General features: G+C 37.5%; 1 protein-coding gene across 10 annotated transcripts in view; it reads left to right on the forward strand.

Annotated features, from left to right (window-relative positions):
• Nucleotides 1-18,179, forward strand: part of PTPRM (protein tyrosine phosphatase, receptor type M) — a 422,377-nt gene that overhangs the window by 327,770 nt on the left and 76,428 nt on the right. For 6 of the 10 annotated variants that reach the window (XM_027676347.1, XM_027676366.1, XM_027676402.1 and 3 more), the window contains one exon: nucleotides 3,345-3,532. In XM_027676347.1, the coding sequence (XP_027532148.1) occupies nucleotides 3,345-3,532 (188 nt within the window). Of the gene's footprint in view, nucleotides 1-2,578; nucleotides 2,591-3,344; nucleotides 3,533-18,179 lie in introns of all 10 variants that reach the window. The other 4 variants (XM_027676337.1, XM_027676355.1, XM_027676384.1 and 1 more) reach the window with 1 other exon arrangement.

The raw sequence follows: 18,179 nt of genomic DNA on the forward strand, positions 1-18,179 counted from the left end.
AGTCTGTAAAATCTTTAATTAGTTAGACATGTATTTTATGGTCTACTACAGCAAACCTGTGCTTACTCATCTCAGAAACTCTTCCAGTTATTTCACTGCATAAAAGAAATATTTTTGTAACCTTACATGTGAAAAATATCGCACCATTTTATGAACGGTGCTCGATTCAGATCAGATCTCTCTACCATTATGTGTTTATGACTGTCTGTGTAGAATAATGTTTTATCTGAGGTAAATCAAATTAGCTGTGCTTGAGTTGGTAGGGGAATATATTATGCTGGGTTTTAATTGCAACTAATATTGGCTCTTGCTGTCTTCCAGTGTCCAAAGAAGTTGTGGTAGACTGCAGGGTTGAGCCTGTAGTTAGAACTAAATGAACTTTTCAGTGTGACCTCCTGGGAAGGCTACACGTGTGGTGAATGGCTGAGTTCAATTTTCAAAATCTGCTAGAAAAGCCACACAACACACTTACTGTTTCCAAATTTATGTACAACAGGATCTTTGGACTATTTATGTGAATTAGGAACTGGTAATTAGTGGTGAGCTCTTTAAATGATGCAAAAGACAACAGTCTGGCTACTTAGTTTCAGATGAGGAAAGTTTCTTCTGTTTGGAGGAAAACTTTCATTATTGGCCTAATAACCTAAGTGAAAGCCTGAAATTAAAAAAAAAAAAAAAAAACAACTCCCACACCAAACAACTTTGCATAACAGTGGCCAAGTTTATAGTGTCTGAGCATGACTGTAGGTCATGTTTATCTAGTATCAGTGATATGCATATTTCTGAAATTGGAGAATGAAGTGAGTCTCAGCCCAGAAAAGATACTGGGCTGCGTTTCCAGATATTTTCCATGTTGAGAGTTCATCTAACTAGTAAATAAGTATATTATTTAACAAGTGTTGTACACCTCTATGGGAATGAGTAAGTGGAGAGTACAACTATAGGAGTATTTAAGCTGAACAAACTTTCCATTGCATTTGAACACTACATCTGGAGAAACTCACCCTCCGAAACCCTCATAGCCTGAAAAGTTCATGCTACAGTGCTGAGGCAAAGTAAAAATATATGTGGCTCCTAATGTACCATATAGATCAAGGATTGAAAGAACTTTATTTAAAACAACTTAAAAGATAACTCCCAAAAAGAGAAAAATAGTAATGATGAAGATAGATAAAAAAATGGAGAGAGGAAAATTACTCTAAAACTAGGAAGCTCACAGGAAAGAGATTAATAAGTATTAAACTGCTGCTTTCATAGTATAAGACCCTGCTATCTGATAACTTTGCCTTTATCTTAGTTACTAACAGTCTGAGTTACAAAAAATTTTGCAGTTTGCAAAAAAAAAAAATCAATCCCCAAGTTTTCTAACTTGTTTCTGAAATTTAAATAAGCAACCCAAAAAATCATGATCAACTCTCTACACTTTTTTTGTCTTTTGTGTCTTAGCCACCTTGTAGTTTTCAGGTGCCATTTCAGCAGCAACATACTGTACCTACACTTGTATACCACGCTTCATGCCATGCATCCTGAGGTGCTTTGCAGTACAATTTTATATCACTTTACAAGTATGTTGTAAAATTTTATTACTAAAAGGTAAATCCCTTTCCTCTGTGTTAGATCAGGTTAGCAGACTGGCAGAAAAGGGAGTAAAATGCCCATACTCATACCCATAAATTTTTCTCTGCTATTTTTGATTTAGCTGTAAATGCTCAGTTCATATTGACTGTATGCTTAGTGAGGACCAGATTTCATGTGTCTTAGTGAGAATGAAGAAAACTTCAAATCATCCTTGAAATATGATTCATTGAGCTTTCTAGCTTTAACATCAATTTTCAGTTGTATAATCAAGACCAGAATCTCACCTTTAACAAGGTGTGTTAGTATTTTTGGGTTGTATATGAGAATCTGGGACCTTTTCATACAGAGTATTTGTGGAACTTTCTGCTATTATATACCTAACTTATGAACGTGGACGTATTATTCTAATGCTTCCCTTTCATACAGCTTATTTTAGAAAGTAACATTTTTTGATAAATACCATATTTTATGAACATTATACAGATTTCATATTTTTATTTAGTCTGTAGCCAGTGAGGAGTAGCTTGAATAAGTCAAAGCACCACATTTAAATTTTGTTTAAAATTCAAAAACTCTAATATATATAAAATATTATTTGAGTAAACAGATAAAATATTTATCATGATACTTGGACCGTAGAATTTGGGTTGGGTTTTTTTCTTCTGTCAAGTCTGAAAAATTTTTTAGAATTCCATCTAAACAGGAAGAAAGTCATATTGCTTCCTTAGGTATAGTGCACATCTATCTGTTTACTGCTAACTGTAGGTTTTGATCTCAGTTCCATCTGTGTGAATTGACTCACAGTAAGATACCTTAGTTTCAGTAAATCTAATTTATACTGTGAAACTGAGATCAGAATCTGACTCATTTAGGAAATCATTCTGTAAAGACTGAATTCAAACATAAAATTACCTGTAATTGTTAATGTAGTACTGTTGCTTATGCCCTGTTTCCTTTTTCTCCTCCTCTTTTTTTCTCCTGATATGTATCTTCTTAAAAGTGCCAATCAATGGTAAGTTGCCCATTTGCCCCATGCAAGAAATGTGGAGGGTTGGGAGAATATGTGTCTCATAAAAATTTTAACCAGCCCACGGGGGTCTCCTGTTTGTTGGCTTGCATGTCAGTTGACATATAACATTCCATGCCTAATGTGGTGGCTCATGATATACCGTGGTCCTAAAGCATGTTCAGCAGTCAGTCAAGACATTTTTCCTTATCAGATGATCCTTTGCATTTGTCCTCTTGTAGTGTGTGTCCAAATGTTGTTTTCAGATCTACATTTCCATTGCAGTCCTAGCTTGATGAAACCATAAGCCATTTTTTGTATCTTTTTATTTTGCTCACTCCAAACATTTGCTCTAAATTTGCAGTGTAAGACATAGCACTTCAGTATTCTCTGAAGAATACAAGTCCAATTTCATTCCATGGAGCTTGTTGAAGTTTCAGAATGAAACTGCTCTGCAGTTTAAAACCAAATGCCCATTTTCAAATGTAATCAGCTAGTGATATTTAAAACAATATTAGAGTTTGGACTGCTCTGCAATGCTTCCATTGTAGAACTATGGACTTTGCGTCTTTCCAATCAGTCTTGCAGTTTCCCTGTGTAAACTGCTCCATGGATTTACTGTTCTTCTGGTGTAGCCCTCGCAGACAGAAACAATGCTGATGGTGTCAGATTTCTGCCACTCCTCTAGAAATCTGTATAGTTTCTGTTTCTTTTAATAAGTGAAAATGAGCCACTACATTGTGAGATACTCTTTTTCTAGATGAAACCCATACAATGGTCAGTGACACAAGCAGCCTGGTCCAATCCCATACCTACAAGAAGCGAGATCCGGTGGATGTGCCCTACCAGACCGGACAGCTCCATCCAGCCATCCGTGTGGCTGACCTGCTACAGCACATCACCCAGATGAAGTGTGCAGAAGGCTACGGATTTAAAGAGGAGTATGAAGTAAGTGTCAGATCTAATGAACTGATTCTTTTGTCTTCTGCACCGTTGGCTGTGTCTGTCTGCTGCCTGTACCACAGAACAGGAAAATAATTACTCAACCAAGTAAGCCAGCTTCTTGTGTGAGGGAACATACTGAATGGAAAGGGTCACCTCTACAATGAGCAAATTTTCTGATTGTAGCCAGCCAGGATGAGGAGTGAGACATAACGACCTTCCTTGGAAATCTCTGTTTAATTCTAATTTCATGAAACTGCATATTCAAAAAAACAGGTCCAGTAGCGTTCTCCCAGAACTTCTCATATTTTCCTTTTACTACTGAAGAATGAAGCTTTTTTCAACGTTCTGTATAGCAGATTGTCTAATTGCAGTTACCCTGTAACAATATATTAGCTTAGAAATCAAGTTCTACAAGCAGTATTTCTTGGGATAACAGTATTCATCACGGAGAGGAAGTGAAAAATCTTTAGAGGTCCCATAGGGCTATAAAATTTGTTTTGTGGTGCCTGAACCATTTTGGACTAGCTGGAGGCTCTCTCTAATCCTCATTATTTTTCATATGAATTTATAATCTGGTTTTTTTCCTTTTTTTTTAATTCAGGTTCTGTTTCTTCATTTCATGCTAGATTAACCTATTCCTCCCTGTCATCATCTTTGTTTTAAATGTCATGACCACTACATCTGAGCAAATACTATAGGAATTCAGCATACTACACTGCGGATCCTGACTTCCTTGTGAGATGAGTCACTTTGCTAAAGTGAAAAAAGCAAAAAACTAACAGAACTTGTTCTGGTGCCAAAAATTAAGGGCAATATTATGCCTGATTTCAAAAACTTAGCTTTGCTAAAAGAGTTTCAAGAATGCACCACTCCTCATCCAGATCATATATTTGAATGAACAGAGACTTATCAACCTGCATTTCTTGCCTAATGTGAGGGAGGATTTGAGACCCTTTAAAAATCTGCTTAGGTCAAATATTTTAATTGCTGGGGGATAACAATAAATGTCTTTTGCCCACTTTTCTCTGCCTTTTAGCTCAACTTTTAAGTAGTTTATTCTAGTGAATCTATAGTGAATGCTTCTCACACACAGAAACACTAATATGGGTTGATAAGATGTCTGCAGCAAGTAGTTCCTTGCAGATTACAATGCAGTGGATTTGGACCCACAAAACAAAGTGGCACAAATATATTACTTCACAGGGGAAAGGTCCATAAGAATAATCATCAGGTTTGGACTATAAATTGTCAAAATTGTCAAAGAATGTATAAGAATTTTTGAGAAATTCTGATTGATCAGGTAGGAAGATGCATAAGAACTTGTGGGGTCTTGAAGCTGTCACCTTTGAAATGCTCTGTTGACTTCTAATACTTGATGTGGACTATGACCCAAGATGGCGTGATTAGATTTAAAAAAACAATTGTTCCCTGCTGTGTGCTCTACGAAGCAAACACTTATCACCAGCAGTTCACTTCCCTGTTTCCAGGAGCAGGCTACACCTGACAAAGCCTGTGTTGGCTTCTGTATGTGTTAGTGTCTATTTGTCCAGTTGAGAAACCTGTCCAAATTACACTGCATGTCCAACCCCAGTACACAGCCCTAAATTTCTTTTCCATGGAAACTAGAATGTTAGAAATCAGAAGGTATAAATGGGTCATACTGTGATGTGACTCTGACATAGCCAGCGAGAAGGAGAATGATACAGATTCACTTTTAATTCTGTCTTCTCAAAGTATAAGCCAGTAAAAAAAAAATCTCTTCTCATTCCTTTATGTGATGGAAAGAGAGGGAGGAGGACAAACAGAAAAAGTCATTTAAATTACTTCCATCCTGTTGGGCAAGCAACAATTTCTCTTTGGGCATACATGGGTATGCACTGCTCTAGAGGTTCAATATACCATACTTAAGTTTTAAAGGTAGGAACTAATGTATTCACGTTGCAGGTCCTTCAAAATGACTAATACAATTACTTGTACATTGCTGAGTTTTTACAAATGTGCATACTGCTTGCATTTTACAAGAGATGGCTTTTTTTTAACTTCACGCTTTGTCATGCCAACTTCATGTTATAAGAATTGCTTAAATATATAATTGTTTAAACTGGTATTTGTAGAATTAGATTTCCAGAACTCATGCTTCAGGCCACTTCCAAAGTCACTGAAGACATTTTTTCCCCTAAAACGTAGATAACAATTCATTCCCAGAAGGAGCTAATCACTTGTCAACTTTCATTTGTGTAGCTGACTTAAACAAGTTTGTTCCTGTGAGGTTTTTTATGCCACTGTTATTTAAAAATGATAGAATTGAAAATTCTTGTCTTTGGAAAAGATTTGCTCATCAGCCAAAACCTTTTATACCAGCATTAAGCCTAGAGGAAAACTACAATTAATTTACAAAAAAAAAAATGAAGACTGTAAAATGGAATTTATAGTGCAACCAGTGACATGGCTTTTTAACTACGGCGGATCAAATGATGCTGCTGAGAAACAATTTCCAGGAAAATCACTTAATTCTGAGCCTACCAAGGTGATGAATGGCATCCCATTACAGACAGTAGGTGTAGTTGTAACTAATTACCAGTAGATGCAAGACATTAGGGTGCAGTTTGTTAGTAGTGGCAGGGAAGATAAACTTGAAATAGTACAACTGCATCTGAAAAAGTCCTCTTTATATATGGAAGTTTTTATAATCAGAATGAACTATAAGTAGCCATATCTTTGAGGAGGTTTTTCCCATTGAAATAGTACAGTACTACTGTTTTTCCTCCATATGCAATGAACAACTGCCCAATATATTCTAGCACTGCTAAGATTGCAAATCTCTTTGTTTACACTGCTGTCAGACTGATTCTGTCCTCTTTACAAATTTGAACTGGACAACAAAAGAATTTTTTGCTTATATATTATCAGAAGGATAAATGTCCAAATGAAAAGGAAGAAATAGTTTGACAGGGGATTTGTTTTGAATGAAGTCTCATAGATGGTTTTTGCTCTAACAAGACAACAGGATTATATAGTCTCACCAGGGAGAGAGTTTGATTCAGGAGGAATTCACACAGGATTCACTCTGAAAATAAATCTGTTGAACTCAACAGAAAGTAAAGTAGCACATTACCCATTAGGAACACTTCAGAGGAGTGCAAGGATATAGAGCACTTACTGTCATGTATAGTTTTAAGTGCTTTAAAATAAAACCTAATAATTAGGGCCACTATTCTCTATAATTAGGGCTATAGTTCACCCTCTAAGCACATGTATGTAGTTTTAAGTCCTATTGGTGTCATGCACAAGTTTTTGGTGTAAAATAACTGACACAAAGGATAAAGGTTGAAAAATCATCTTTAAGCAGTGGCAGGCTGGTACTTAATCACTCAATACTCAATTCTGCAATAGGATTTACTTGGGATACTGAGTGTCTGTTGCTCCCAGTGCATGGGGGCTTGAAGGAGCATCCTGCTTTGCAGGGTTGTGCCCTTTTGTTCTCCTTCTGGGAGGAGCAGAGATGCTTTTGCTCGTCACTGAAAAGACTTTGGTTGAATATCAGCAGGAACACATTGCACAGCCTGGCCCTGTTTCTGCAATGGCATGTGCGAAGTCTGTTGTTCCCTCAAGCAGGATCAAGCCCTGGCTCTTGGCTGGAGCGGTGCAGCGTCCCATCTTGTGCCTACTATGCCTGTAGAACCAGAGCAGATGCAGACGTGTCCTTAGCAGCACACCAGAAACAAGTTCACTGCCTGCTTCCCTTGAGTTTCTCAGGTGTCAAAAAATTGGGGATGCGTTTCTGTAAGTTGTGGACTTAAATGCAGGCCTTCATTTGCAGCCTAGTGGAATGTGAATGATTGGGATTGCACAGAAATCCTTGAACTTGGGGAAATTTCCACACAGCTAGTCTGCAGTGGATCTTTAAAATCCTTTCTATCCCCTGCCAGAGCCTTAAGAAAGGAGAGATTTTAGCTCAGTTCCAGCAGTTTTAGACTTACAGGATAACGTTGGCCTGATTTCCTGTGCACCCCTACTCTAATTGTGGGTTATTTAAGCTGTTCCCCAGTACTGCAGCATGGGAGAGCTTTTACTGACCATGAAGGCGGCTTGTTGCTCATCTTTTTTCTGCATTAAAGAAACAAAATAAATAGAAAAGGAGAGAAAAATGGTCTTCACAATCTGTCACTTCTTCTTCCTTACATCTTTCACCTTTTGGTTTTAGACTCCCAGGTTATCACAGTGCTTTACACTGTATTCTTTCTCAAGAACATGTATCTGTCAAAAGGCCATAAATCCATAGAATCCAATCTCCTTCCTAAACACATGGACTATGCTACTGGAGGCCAGCATAGCTTGGCATAGCTAGGGCAGAAACAGAGAAATTCAACAAAATCTTATAACTTCACATATGTTTTATTTTTAACCCTATTTTCGGATGAACTTAAATTGGTGCCTCCTCAGTATTAATTGGTTCTTTGCCAAATTAAGGCTAGTTGACATAAGACAGTTTCAAATCGATTTCAGAGTGTCCACACAGGAGCTCAGACTGGTTTAACAGAATTGATTTTAAACCACACCTTTAATTAAACCAGTGCAACTTTGTGTAGATAGAGCCTTGCAAAATCGATTTCACGTTATGTTCCATGACGAGGAGTTCTGAGCTTCCATTATCTCAAAACGAGAGGTTTCTTTGAAAATCAAGGATTTGCAAAGGGTATCCTGCTCAGATCAGCCTCACTTACTGTCACTAACAGGACTGGGTCAATAACAGGGTTTATAAAAGACGTTTCTCCATGTGGCTTTATCTTTAAGGCGTTCCCCTCACTGTCTCTCTTGTCTTCCTTCTCTTCCCCTTCTGTCAAACACATCCTTTCTCAAGTTTTCTGGCAGTTAACTGTTTCAGTCAGGAAATTATATTATACTTATATCATTAAACAAATACTGTTTCTAATACAGTAAAGTTATATGCAGTCAAGATAAAACTGCACTGATTTTGTCCCTTTTGTGCTGCATGGTCTCCATTTTGATGTCTTGCACCAACGTAACTGTATTAATGTCATAATCATCGCAGTTAAATAGATGAATACAACCTCAGAGTGCCTGTCAAGGTCAGGAACATGAAATGTATTATCTAATGTGTGTTAAAGAATTCATTTCAGTTTAGGACTTCTTAGCACCTATTATAGATTGGTAGAACTATTTAAAAATAGTTTATCCGGCCATGGTCATTGTTCAGTTTTGCTTTGGGGGATTGTGGTCAAAGGTGATCATAAAAAATGGATAATTCAAAGAGTATTTGGAGGTGAGTATTGAGAATAAGTGGAGGTATGAAAGAAATTCTGTCTTCATAGCAGTATATTCATTGAAATGGAGCTTCAGAAGTTATGGTAATGTAGATATGCTAAGGTAGATGTGTAATAGTCAAAAGAAACCAAGTTTTTCACCAGCCAGTGGAACATCTGGGGTGAATACAAAATGGTTTTAAGAAGCAAAATAGGGCAAAAAAACCTCTCTAAAACAGTAGAAATACAGATCCTTGTTTTGGGGGACAGAAAGTGTTGCAGGCAAGCCAGAGATTTTTTAAGGAGGAAGTTTGCCCCATAGGTGTTTGCTTAAGGTTTTGTTTTCTCCAGACCGCTGTTAGATTGATGTCTGACTTAGGAAAGAAGTCTGGTATAATTTCCATTTTCTGCTGTCATGCAAAGCCGTAACAGACTAGAATCCTGTCACTCAAACCCAGTCTCCAGTCGCATCTTTTCTTTTTGGTTTCAGCTGGAAGACAAATTTGCTGCCACATGACACTTCTGAGCCCTGTGCTTCAGGGGCCCTGTTCTGAAATCTTGAAAATAGTAGAAAAAATAGGTATTTTTTTATGTTATGTTAATATAGCTACTGATAGGACCCAGCTGGTGCTGTTTTTTCCTGCATATTCCTTGTGACTGCAACTAACCTTCCTCGCTTCCAACCTGTACATTTTTATCACACCTTTTTCTCTGATTTTGATATTCTGCAACACCAGCTGAGACAGTCAATACCACAATCAATGCAGGTTATTTCCTATCCCACAAGACACAAATTGCACAGAAAACAGAAAGACTCTGAAACACTGGGTGGGAATGGGGTCATTAGTCCACAGTGTAAGTACAGGAAGGACAGCATCTGTGTCCTCAAGAACCAAGAGCAGGTAACGGTTTCTCTCTTGTCATAAAAACGCTGTGGAAAATTGTTAGAAATATTCAACTATAGAGATCATTGCTATTATTTTTTTTTCCAAGTTTCATCTGTTTAGATGGGGCTCAGAACAAGTTTCATCTGTTTAGATGGAGCTGGGAACTCAAACTAAATGCCCAGTTGAATCTTCAATCTTTAATACTGGAAAGTTGCACTGATTTGATTTATAGGCATCAATTACTTTGTAAGTATTCTCTCAACGAAGGGTATGAAGGTCTTTTATATGAGGTAGATATTCCTCCTTTATCAAAGGACTGTGTTCAGACATATCCAGTTTCTTCAGATTGCTGTGGGATCTGCAACAGCCTTCCAGCAATCCCAGGTAATTTTTTCCTGCTTGGGATTATCCCAGACTCTTGGACACTGGAAGACTTGGCATTGGGGAGATCATATCTAGGGAGGTTGAAAGAAATAGTAAAAATGAGCTACTGCCATATCCACAAAGCATGTTTTGGTTTGGAAATCCTAAGATACTCCAGATCAATACCAGGTTGTTGAAATAAAGTAATCCCAAACCTGAAACTACATTTACTAGTAAACAGCTGATGTTATTAGTGACACAGCTTCCCAGTCCATGCAATATCCATTTAATTCTTTAATAAGTCTCATAGCAGAATGGGTGACTTCCCATTGTTGATCAGCAAGAATCAGTTGTCGACAATTTTAACTGTATGGCAGTTAATGGGAATTTATTTGGGACTTTTTTTCGGTTCAGAGGAGGAACACTTAGTTTGCTCAATGTCTGTTGGTGTGTCAGCAAGTTTTATGCAATTCTAAACCTATCCTTAATAGCCCTGAATTTCTCTTCTTAACAGATTTCAAATGTATGAGAAGTGCTGTCACAGTGCTTAATATCATTCACATGACACTGCCTTGTGCCACAGTGTGGTTAGCTGCCTAGTGATCAAGGTGTCCCAGGATTTTCTAAATCACACTGTTTCCCTCTCCCACTCTTCCTAAATGCACTCTCCAACAATTTAAATAGAAGTGCATGTATATGCAGAAACAGCTCTCTAATTTGTTTTGTTTAAGTAGGTTTAATTAGAATTTATTCTTATCACAGGAAATAGATTTAGGCAGGTCATGGCTTCATTAGAAAGGCTTTGTACTTTTATCTGTTTGAATAGTAAAATTGCAGAAGTGTATAGACTAGAACGCTTCCAGTATCCTTAGGATTATTCTCTGTGGGGGCAGCTGTTTGCTCATGCTGTGATTCAGCTATTTTTGGTACTGATCAGTCTATGATTTACTTGGGTACGAACTTCTTGTTTTCTTCTTCTCAGCAGCCAAAACAATCTGAACTGTCTATGATCTTAGGCAGCAAGGATGCCTAAAAAGAACAAGGATGACTAATTCAACCCAATGGTTTTCTTCATGTAAGTCTCCCAGTCTCAGTCTTGGATGTGAAGTTTAGACTGTGTTCTGAGGAAAGCCTGGTAGCTTTGAAGTGCATTTTTCATGACCATATCCCTCTAAGCAGTTAAAATAGAGTCTGGTGGTATCGATCCACTCAGGACAATGTTGGCCCACTCAAAAGTCATGAGATATAGATTCTTAAGCTAATCAATTGAATGGATAAACCAAGTGCAGATTGTTCTTATGTAGAAACTCTGTCAGCTATTTCAGTCATTCTCTGCATCTGCTGAGTCTGGTAGTCCTGGTGCATGCAGTGGTAAACATAGTAATGAGTACAAAATATATCAGGAGTAAAAAATGTGCTGTCATTTCTCATGGTCCTGAAGATGCCCTGGGAGTCTTTTCCATGTACAGATATTTAGCAGAAATTCGTTTCATATTTCAGTATAGCTGGATTGAAAACCTAAAAGTAATTTAAAGCATGATAAGCACCTCTTGATTATTCCTGATCCTTAATGAGTATGTCTGCTTAAGCATTTAAAATGGAATAATTTTAACTGTTGCATGCAGTTCTGTGGATATTCCTCTGGCCCTTAATTATCCCATGGTAATAAAGTTTCAATTTACTTTGGGAAGTTGTTTCCCCTCTTAGGTCCAGCCACCACAGCAATCTTTCAAAACTTATTTTAATCTTGCCCCCCTTTTTCCTGACCTATGACTCCATCATTAGGATCTTTATTCTCTAGAGACATTATAAAATCTTTCTCAATTTATCTGGAAAGATTTGTGGGCATGTGCAATGTAAAACTGGAGCAATAAAAGAAATAGCTTCCAAGTTTCGGTGTTTGTTCTCAACTTGGTACTAAGCAGATCTTTGGAAATCCTGTATCCACATCTGATAAGTGCAAATAATTAACACAGGGGTTATATAACTTTAAAGAGAAGAATTAACCTTTTCCATCTTGCTGCTTCCTCATGTTTGGATGTGCACAGCAGTATATTCTTATTCTTTCAATAAGGAAAACGGACACATTGCTATTTTAGCATGTGGAATCTGTTGCACCATTATTCTCCAGCTTTTCTTATGTTCATCCCCTTTGGCAGCCAGAGGTAGAGAAACAGTCAAACTGCACTAAGCAGACTTCTCAGAGTATAAATTGGCTCTGGTTGTCTGTTAGTCAAATCACTTCTTCTGACCGATCTTGCTACTATGCTTTTGGTAGTATGAAATCTGTGCTCTCTCTGTACCTATTGAAATTAGGGTTTAATTTCAGATTTAGCCAATCTATGCATCATTATGGGCTATTGAACACCACAGTAGGAAACTAAATGGGGCCACTGAACTTCATTTTGGTCATAATGTGAGGTTCCAGAGGGAAATCTGCAAGAATGGCTTTAATGTTCACAGCAGTAGGGTGATAGGTTAAACATTCTAAATGCTAGTGACAGGTATGATTTGAAAGAAAGAAGTTTTTGAAACATTGCAGGCTATATGCTGCATATTTGCACCAGCCTGACTTATTAATTATTCAAATAAGACATTGAATATTTGATCAGAATCTGTAATCCCTTCTTCAGTTAACATATTATTTACTTTTAAAAACTGCTGATGTACTGTACTTTTCCCATTGCTCTTGAAAAAATGAATTGGTCCAATTTATGTGCCCAGAATAATATATTGTGCTTTAATGTTCAAGATATTATTCATTACTTTCTACTCATATAAGCCTCCTTACCTTCTTCATATTTTATTAGTGCCCTTTAAAAAGACATAAAAAATCAGTCATGTAGTTATTCCATTTTAAATTATGCAAATGATGCTAAATGCAATTATAATCTATTATTAATTATATATGCACCCTATGTGTTTTCTATAGATTGCATTTATTCACTACAAATAATTAGGCATTTTAATTCAATGCTGGTCTTGTGACCAGAGCATTATTCCTAGCAGTTTGTAAAGTGAGAGGAACCCTTTTCAAATCAAATTAGCATAATTTAGCTATTGGGTTTGCATTTAGTATCAGTTTATCTACAGAATACATAAAATACGCAATATTTTCTATAATGTATTTGTTTTAAATAAGTTAAAGTAATAAATTTTAAATATTATAAATTTTTCAGGAACTGAAAATATGTATTCTTATGTAGCCTGTGGCTCAGTGTACCTTTTAAGAAGTTTTCTAACTAGAATACAAGATTTCAAGATGACTTCTTACATGTTTTCTGTGGTACTTTAGTAATTGTCCTGTCAGTGGAACAGATGATCATCATTTTCTAGCAGGAATGATTTCGTTTTGTTACAACATTCTGATGTGATGGGCACAAAAGAGTCTGTGGGAAGTGGTAAGTCCACTGAAAATCTGCCAGGTTGTCATTGGGAAGACAAGAGGGCTGGCAAGCTTCTATTCTCTCTTGCTGGTTTCCTGCCATTGTCTCTGTCTCAGTGTGATATCTGCTCCCCAGATACCCTTCACACAGGATCTCAGTCATGCCACTGCCTGCACTATTGTGAGACCGTGATGTTTTCTAACTGCTTGGCTCTGTATCTGTCCTATTAATAGCAGTTAGGTTGCCCTGAGTCCTCAGCAAGTCATCAGAGAGGCGTAGAGGACATATCCTGCGAAGCAGCCATGAGAAGGTGCAGGCGTCTTGGTCGGGCAAAGATTAGCAGGATAACTATGGGGAGAAAATTGGCCTCCAGGCCAAAGCTGATGGGAAGTCTGGAGAACCCGTGGAAACAAAGCAGCCCAGGAGATGAGCAGAAGAAAAAGCAGGCTGGCTTTTCGGACTTGTGAAATACTGTTAGTGAGAGTCAGGATTTCAGAAATTACATGATGGCAGCATCAATCATGTAAAATTATTGGAGTTACTGGGTTTGCAGCTCAGTTCAAGACTGATGAAAAGTCATAATATTGACAACTTCTTCACAAGACAGAAACAACAGATTGGAATCACTCAGAGTAAATCCATACGCAAGAGCTGAAAGGTTTAGGTTTACAGCACAATTTGGAGGCCAAGGCAGGGAAGACCTTAAGCATGTGTTTAAGTCAAGTTGGTTTTAAAGGGATTTAAGGGATTGTTTTGAAGCTGTTTTAATATACATTCTTTCCCATTTTACATTTTACCATTCACATAAATGGAAGCAGCACCAGGGACATCAGACACGTGATAGTTTAGACATTTTCATGTAATGGTGATGAAGCTTGAATATCTGTCCACAAAAATGATAAAGTTCCTTCCCCTTATCATGACTGATTCTTTGGTCTCTTGAAAAAATAAGTGGCATATGTTTCTCTAAGGTTAAAATCAGGTGAGCTTAGTTATTACTCATTTAGCTTTAGGGTGCTTGCCTGTGCAATAATAACTATTCTTAATATATATAACAGAAAAAAAGCTCTTATATCTACAAGAGAGGTCTGAGTCTCTAATAGAGAGACAGGCTATCTCTGCTCCTACACCACACACCAAAGGGAATAAAAAGAAGTGAGGACCTTCCCTGATGCACAGGCTTGGGCTATTCAGAAGCAGATATAGCTGTGGCTGCCTTCAGCTAACAAAGGGAGCCTGCAGTAAAGGGGGAATAAGCTCTTTTTAGTGAAATTGTAGATTTTTGTCTCTGTGCTATGCATACAGCGACAGCAGTCTCTTCTGAATGGAATGTCTCCTGCAGCTTGCTCTGGGGTGGTGGAGGCTCCCATGCAGTGCAGTATTGGTTCCTGAAGTAAGCATAAAGTTTTAGTTTGTGATTAGTCTGGGAGAAAACAACAGGAGTTCTTTGCCTTTGATGCTTAAATACTTGGCTGTATCACAGAGCTTAGAGTTTTTATGGGAGATAATATTATCATTCACATTGTTAACAGTAAATACCTTCACATGAGCAATCTCTGTGCTTTTCCTTACAAGAAGAATGGACAAACAACAAACTTCCAGCATGACATAACAAATGTTAGAAAGATAGGTCAGATCCTGTGTCCTCTGCTCATGAAAGAACAGTAAAAGCAGCCACCTCCAACCCCGTACAAATAGGTAGGAAAGAACAGAGGAGACTTAAATAGATGGAGAAAAGCTTGTAGTGTAAAGCTCTTTTTAGATTTTTCACATCCTTCCAAGATCCTCTGAACCTAAGCATGACTGTCAAGTTGAGACATATACTTTTTAATCTTGAGATAGACTGTATTCAACAGTTCTTCAGCCTTTTGTGATCCCTGTATTGCTCTTCCATGTGCTGTCAACCGTTAGTCATTGCCAGAACACTTTATTGTATTCTTAGCTTGAAGAGTATTTCAGAACATTGTCCACTGCATTAGGCTGTGATATCTGCTGAGCTTTGTTCACTTAGCCTTAATTTTTATCTTTGGCTCTTTGGTGTCTATTTGTTGGTGGTGTCTCTGGTCAAACTGGACAAAAAAACTACAGTAAAACCACATTTTCAGTTTGTAATTTTGCTCATTCACCCATTGATACTTCAGCTCCAGGTTTTATGCTCTGCGTAATGCTGCTGTACACAGCTTCTCTAAGGTTGGCATAAACTTTACATAAACTCTGTAAAGATTATATAAGGAAATCCTTAAAGTGACACAGCTGATACCTTTTATCAGCTCCAGTACCAAGTCTCTACCTGCTTTCCAGAGTAATGAAATATCACTCATTCCTGGCTGCTGTAATATCCCATTAGGAAATTCTGAGCTGTGCCAGAGATCAGTGTTACTTCTGCAATGCTAACAGCAATTATTTATTATTCCTTATATTGCAGGGAATCGGGAGCACCCAGCAAAGCTATTAAGCAGCAGGTTTGAAGTGAACAAAAGGAAATATTTTTCACACAGCACATAATTACATCGTGGAGCTCATTGCCTCAAGATGCTGTGAAGCCAGAATTATAAATGGGTTAAAAAATGGGCTAGACAAATTCATTATTAAACACAATGACTGTGTGCAGTCTCTGGCTGAGGAAGAGGTTGCTCAGGAAAGCCATTGATTGCTAGAAGCTAAAAGGGTATGCTGGGGAAAGATTCACTCTTTGTTTGCTCTGTTCTTCATACTTTTTTGTAAACATCTGCTATTAGTTCTGGTGTAGAAAATCTGATCGGTTGTATGGACCTCTGGTTTGACCTAGTATGGCTGTTAACACACATAAAGAGGAAGAAAATAAATCAATGCTCCTGTTTATACAAAGCAAACAATGTGATGTGAAATGGTAAATCTTTTTTTTTTTCCCATACTGGCAGTCAGTTTTATAGAACTAACATCACTTCAGTTTATAAAGAACAAAAATTACTCTTTAGGTCAGTTAGCATTCTCAGTGGTTTTTAGTTCTTTTACTTTAGTTGCTGTTTTCTTGGCCCACTGTCTTGCTGTTGGACTACAGGATTGCTGTGGACTGGGGCTGCAGGTTAATGATGCTCTAAAGGGAAAGAGAAAAAAAGGAATCTGGTTACAAAATATTTTTATTCAAAGTGCATGTAGTTGCTATGCTAAAGCCTAATCCTTTAGCTTTTATTCTGAGTAGTGCTTTATTCTACAAAGAACCTTGTTTCCATTAATTAGACCCTTTCAAGACAGTTGTATTATTTACAGTACATTGAGGTAGTGGAATTAAACTCATAGTGTGAGCAGTAAACCACTTCTTGTGTTTTGGAGAGCAAAAGGGATACGGTTGTATGAATTTTGAAATTAAACAGGTTGAGCTTCCAAACCACACCAAAGCATTTGTTTTGGTTTTGCACTGAGAAAAACATTTCAAATCTAAACAAATTTGGTGTCTTGCTGCTTTCCTAGCAGTTTTATAACACTTCAGTTTTACCAGTGACTTTTTAATTGTCTCTTCTTTTACAATATCACCAGCTTGAATTTTGCATTTTGATAGTTACATTGTGAATCAAGTCTATAGAACTGACAGTAGCTAAAACATACAAAAATGTTTGAATCCAAGAAAAATCACAGAAATTGCTCATGTTTTTTATGTGTTTAATTGTAGATCTGATTTGAGATTGACATATTTTCCCTCCATTTGTCAGGTTTTTGCACAGCATTTTTGTTTATTTTACTGATGTTTACTAAGCATATGTGTGTCTGGCACACAAAGAAAGCTAAAAAAACCATACTATCTGCAGCATTTAGGGCTTCTCTGAAGTTTAACTGTTTTGTGGATTGCTTTTTATTTCTTGTTACTGAGATTATGTGTTTGTGATTTTTTATGCCTTTTTTTAAAAATACTGTAATCGTGCCATCAGTCAATATTTGATCTTTGCTGAGGTAGAAGGACAGCCTAGTGAGGAAGTAAATATCTTTCCTTTTGACATAATTAGGATTATGTTTTCTTTTAGCTAAAGTGCGCAACAGTGGAATTGCCTTAAATATCTTATAGGGGATCCGATTGAATCTTTTTAAAATATTCCTTTTCCAAGGCCATTGCCACCTCCTTCTTCTGAGCATAGTAAGCAGTACAGTGGATGGGGGTCCTCCTCCCCAACACCAGGAAAAGTGAGGAACAGGAGGTGGACTACATTCCTGCTTTACTCCTTTCAGCTATAAGTAATCTTCTTTTTCCTCCAGAGAAACAGCAGAGAAGATGTCCTGACTGCGGAGGTCAGGGTGTGGAAACAGCTGTGGAAAGGAGTTATACTAGGGTAGCGATTCTGTGCTTCTGAGATTGAGGGAGGAACAGGCTGTGTTTTTGTGTCCTCTTTCCCCTGATTTGCGGGTTACCAAGTGCCAGAGTCCCTGGAAACCTGACTAGTCTGCAAGTGTAATAATAACATGATTTTTTTGGTGTAAAGAAATATTTGCATAGTGCTACCCATATGACTGTTTAGTGTGGAGGAGCAGTGTGTTGTAGCACTCAAGCTTAGTAGTGCAATAATATAAAAAATGAAAAAAGTTGCTCTCCTCTCTCTTTTCATGCAGAAAAAGGAAAAAAAATACACTACAGAAAGTACTATTTTGGTGTCGCTAATAAGCACCACATTTTAAAAAGCTGCGTGCACATGAAATGCACGTACATAAAGCAGTGAAGTACTCCATTCACCACGCAGTTCTGCCCACACCTGGAAGAGTTTCAGCATCTTCTAATGAAAAG

The sequence above is a fragment of the Neopelma chrysocephalum genome, unplaced genomic scaffold, assembly GCF_003984885.1.
Source record: "Neopelma chrysocephalum unplaced genomic scaffold, ASM398488v2 Primary Assembly neopelma1_22, whole genome shotgun sequence".
NCBI lineage: Eukaryota > Metazoa > Chordata > Aves > Passeriformes > Pipridae > Neopelma > Neopelma chrysocephalum.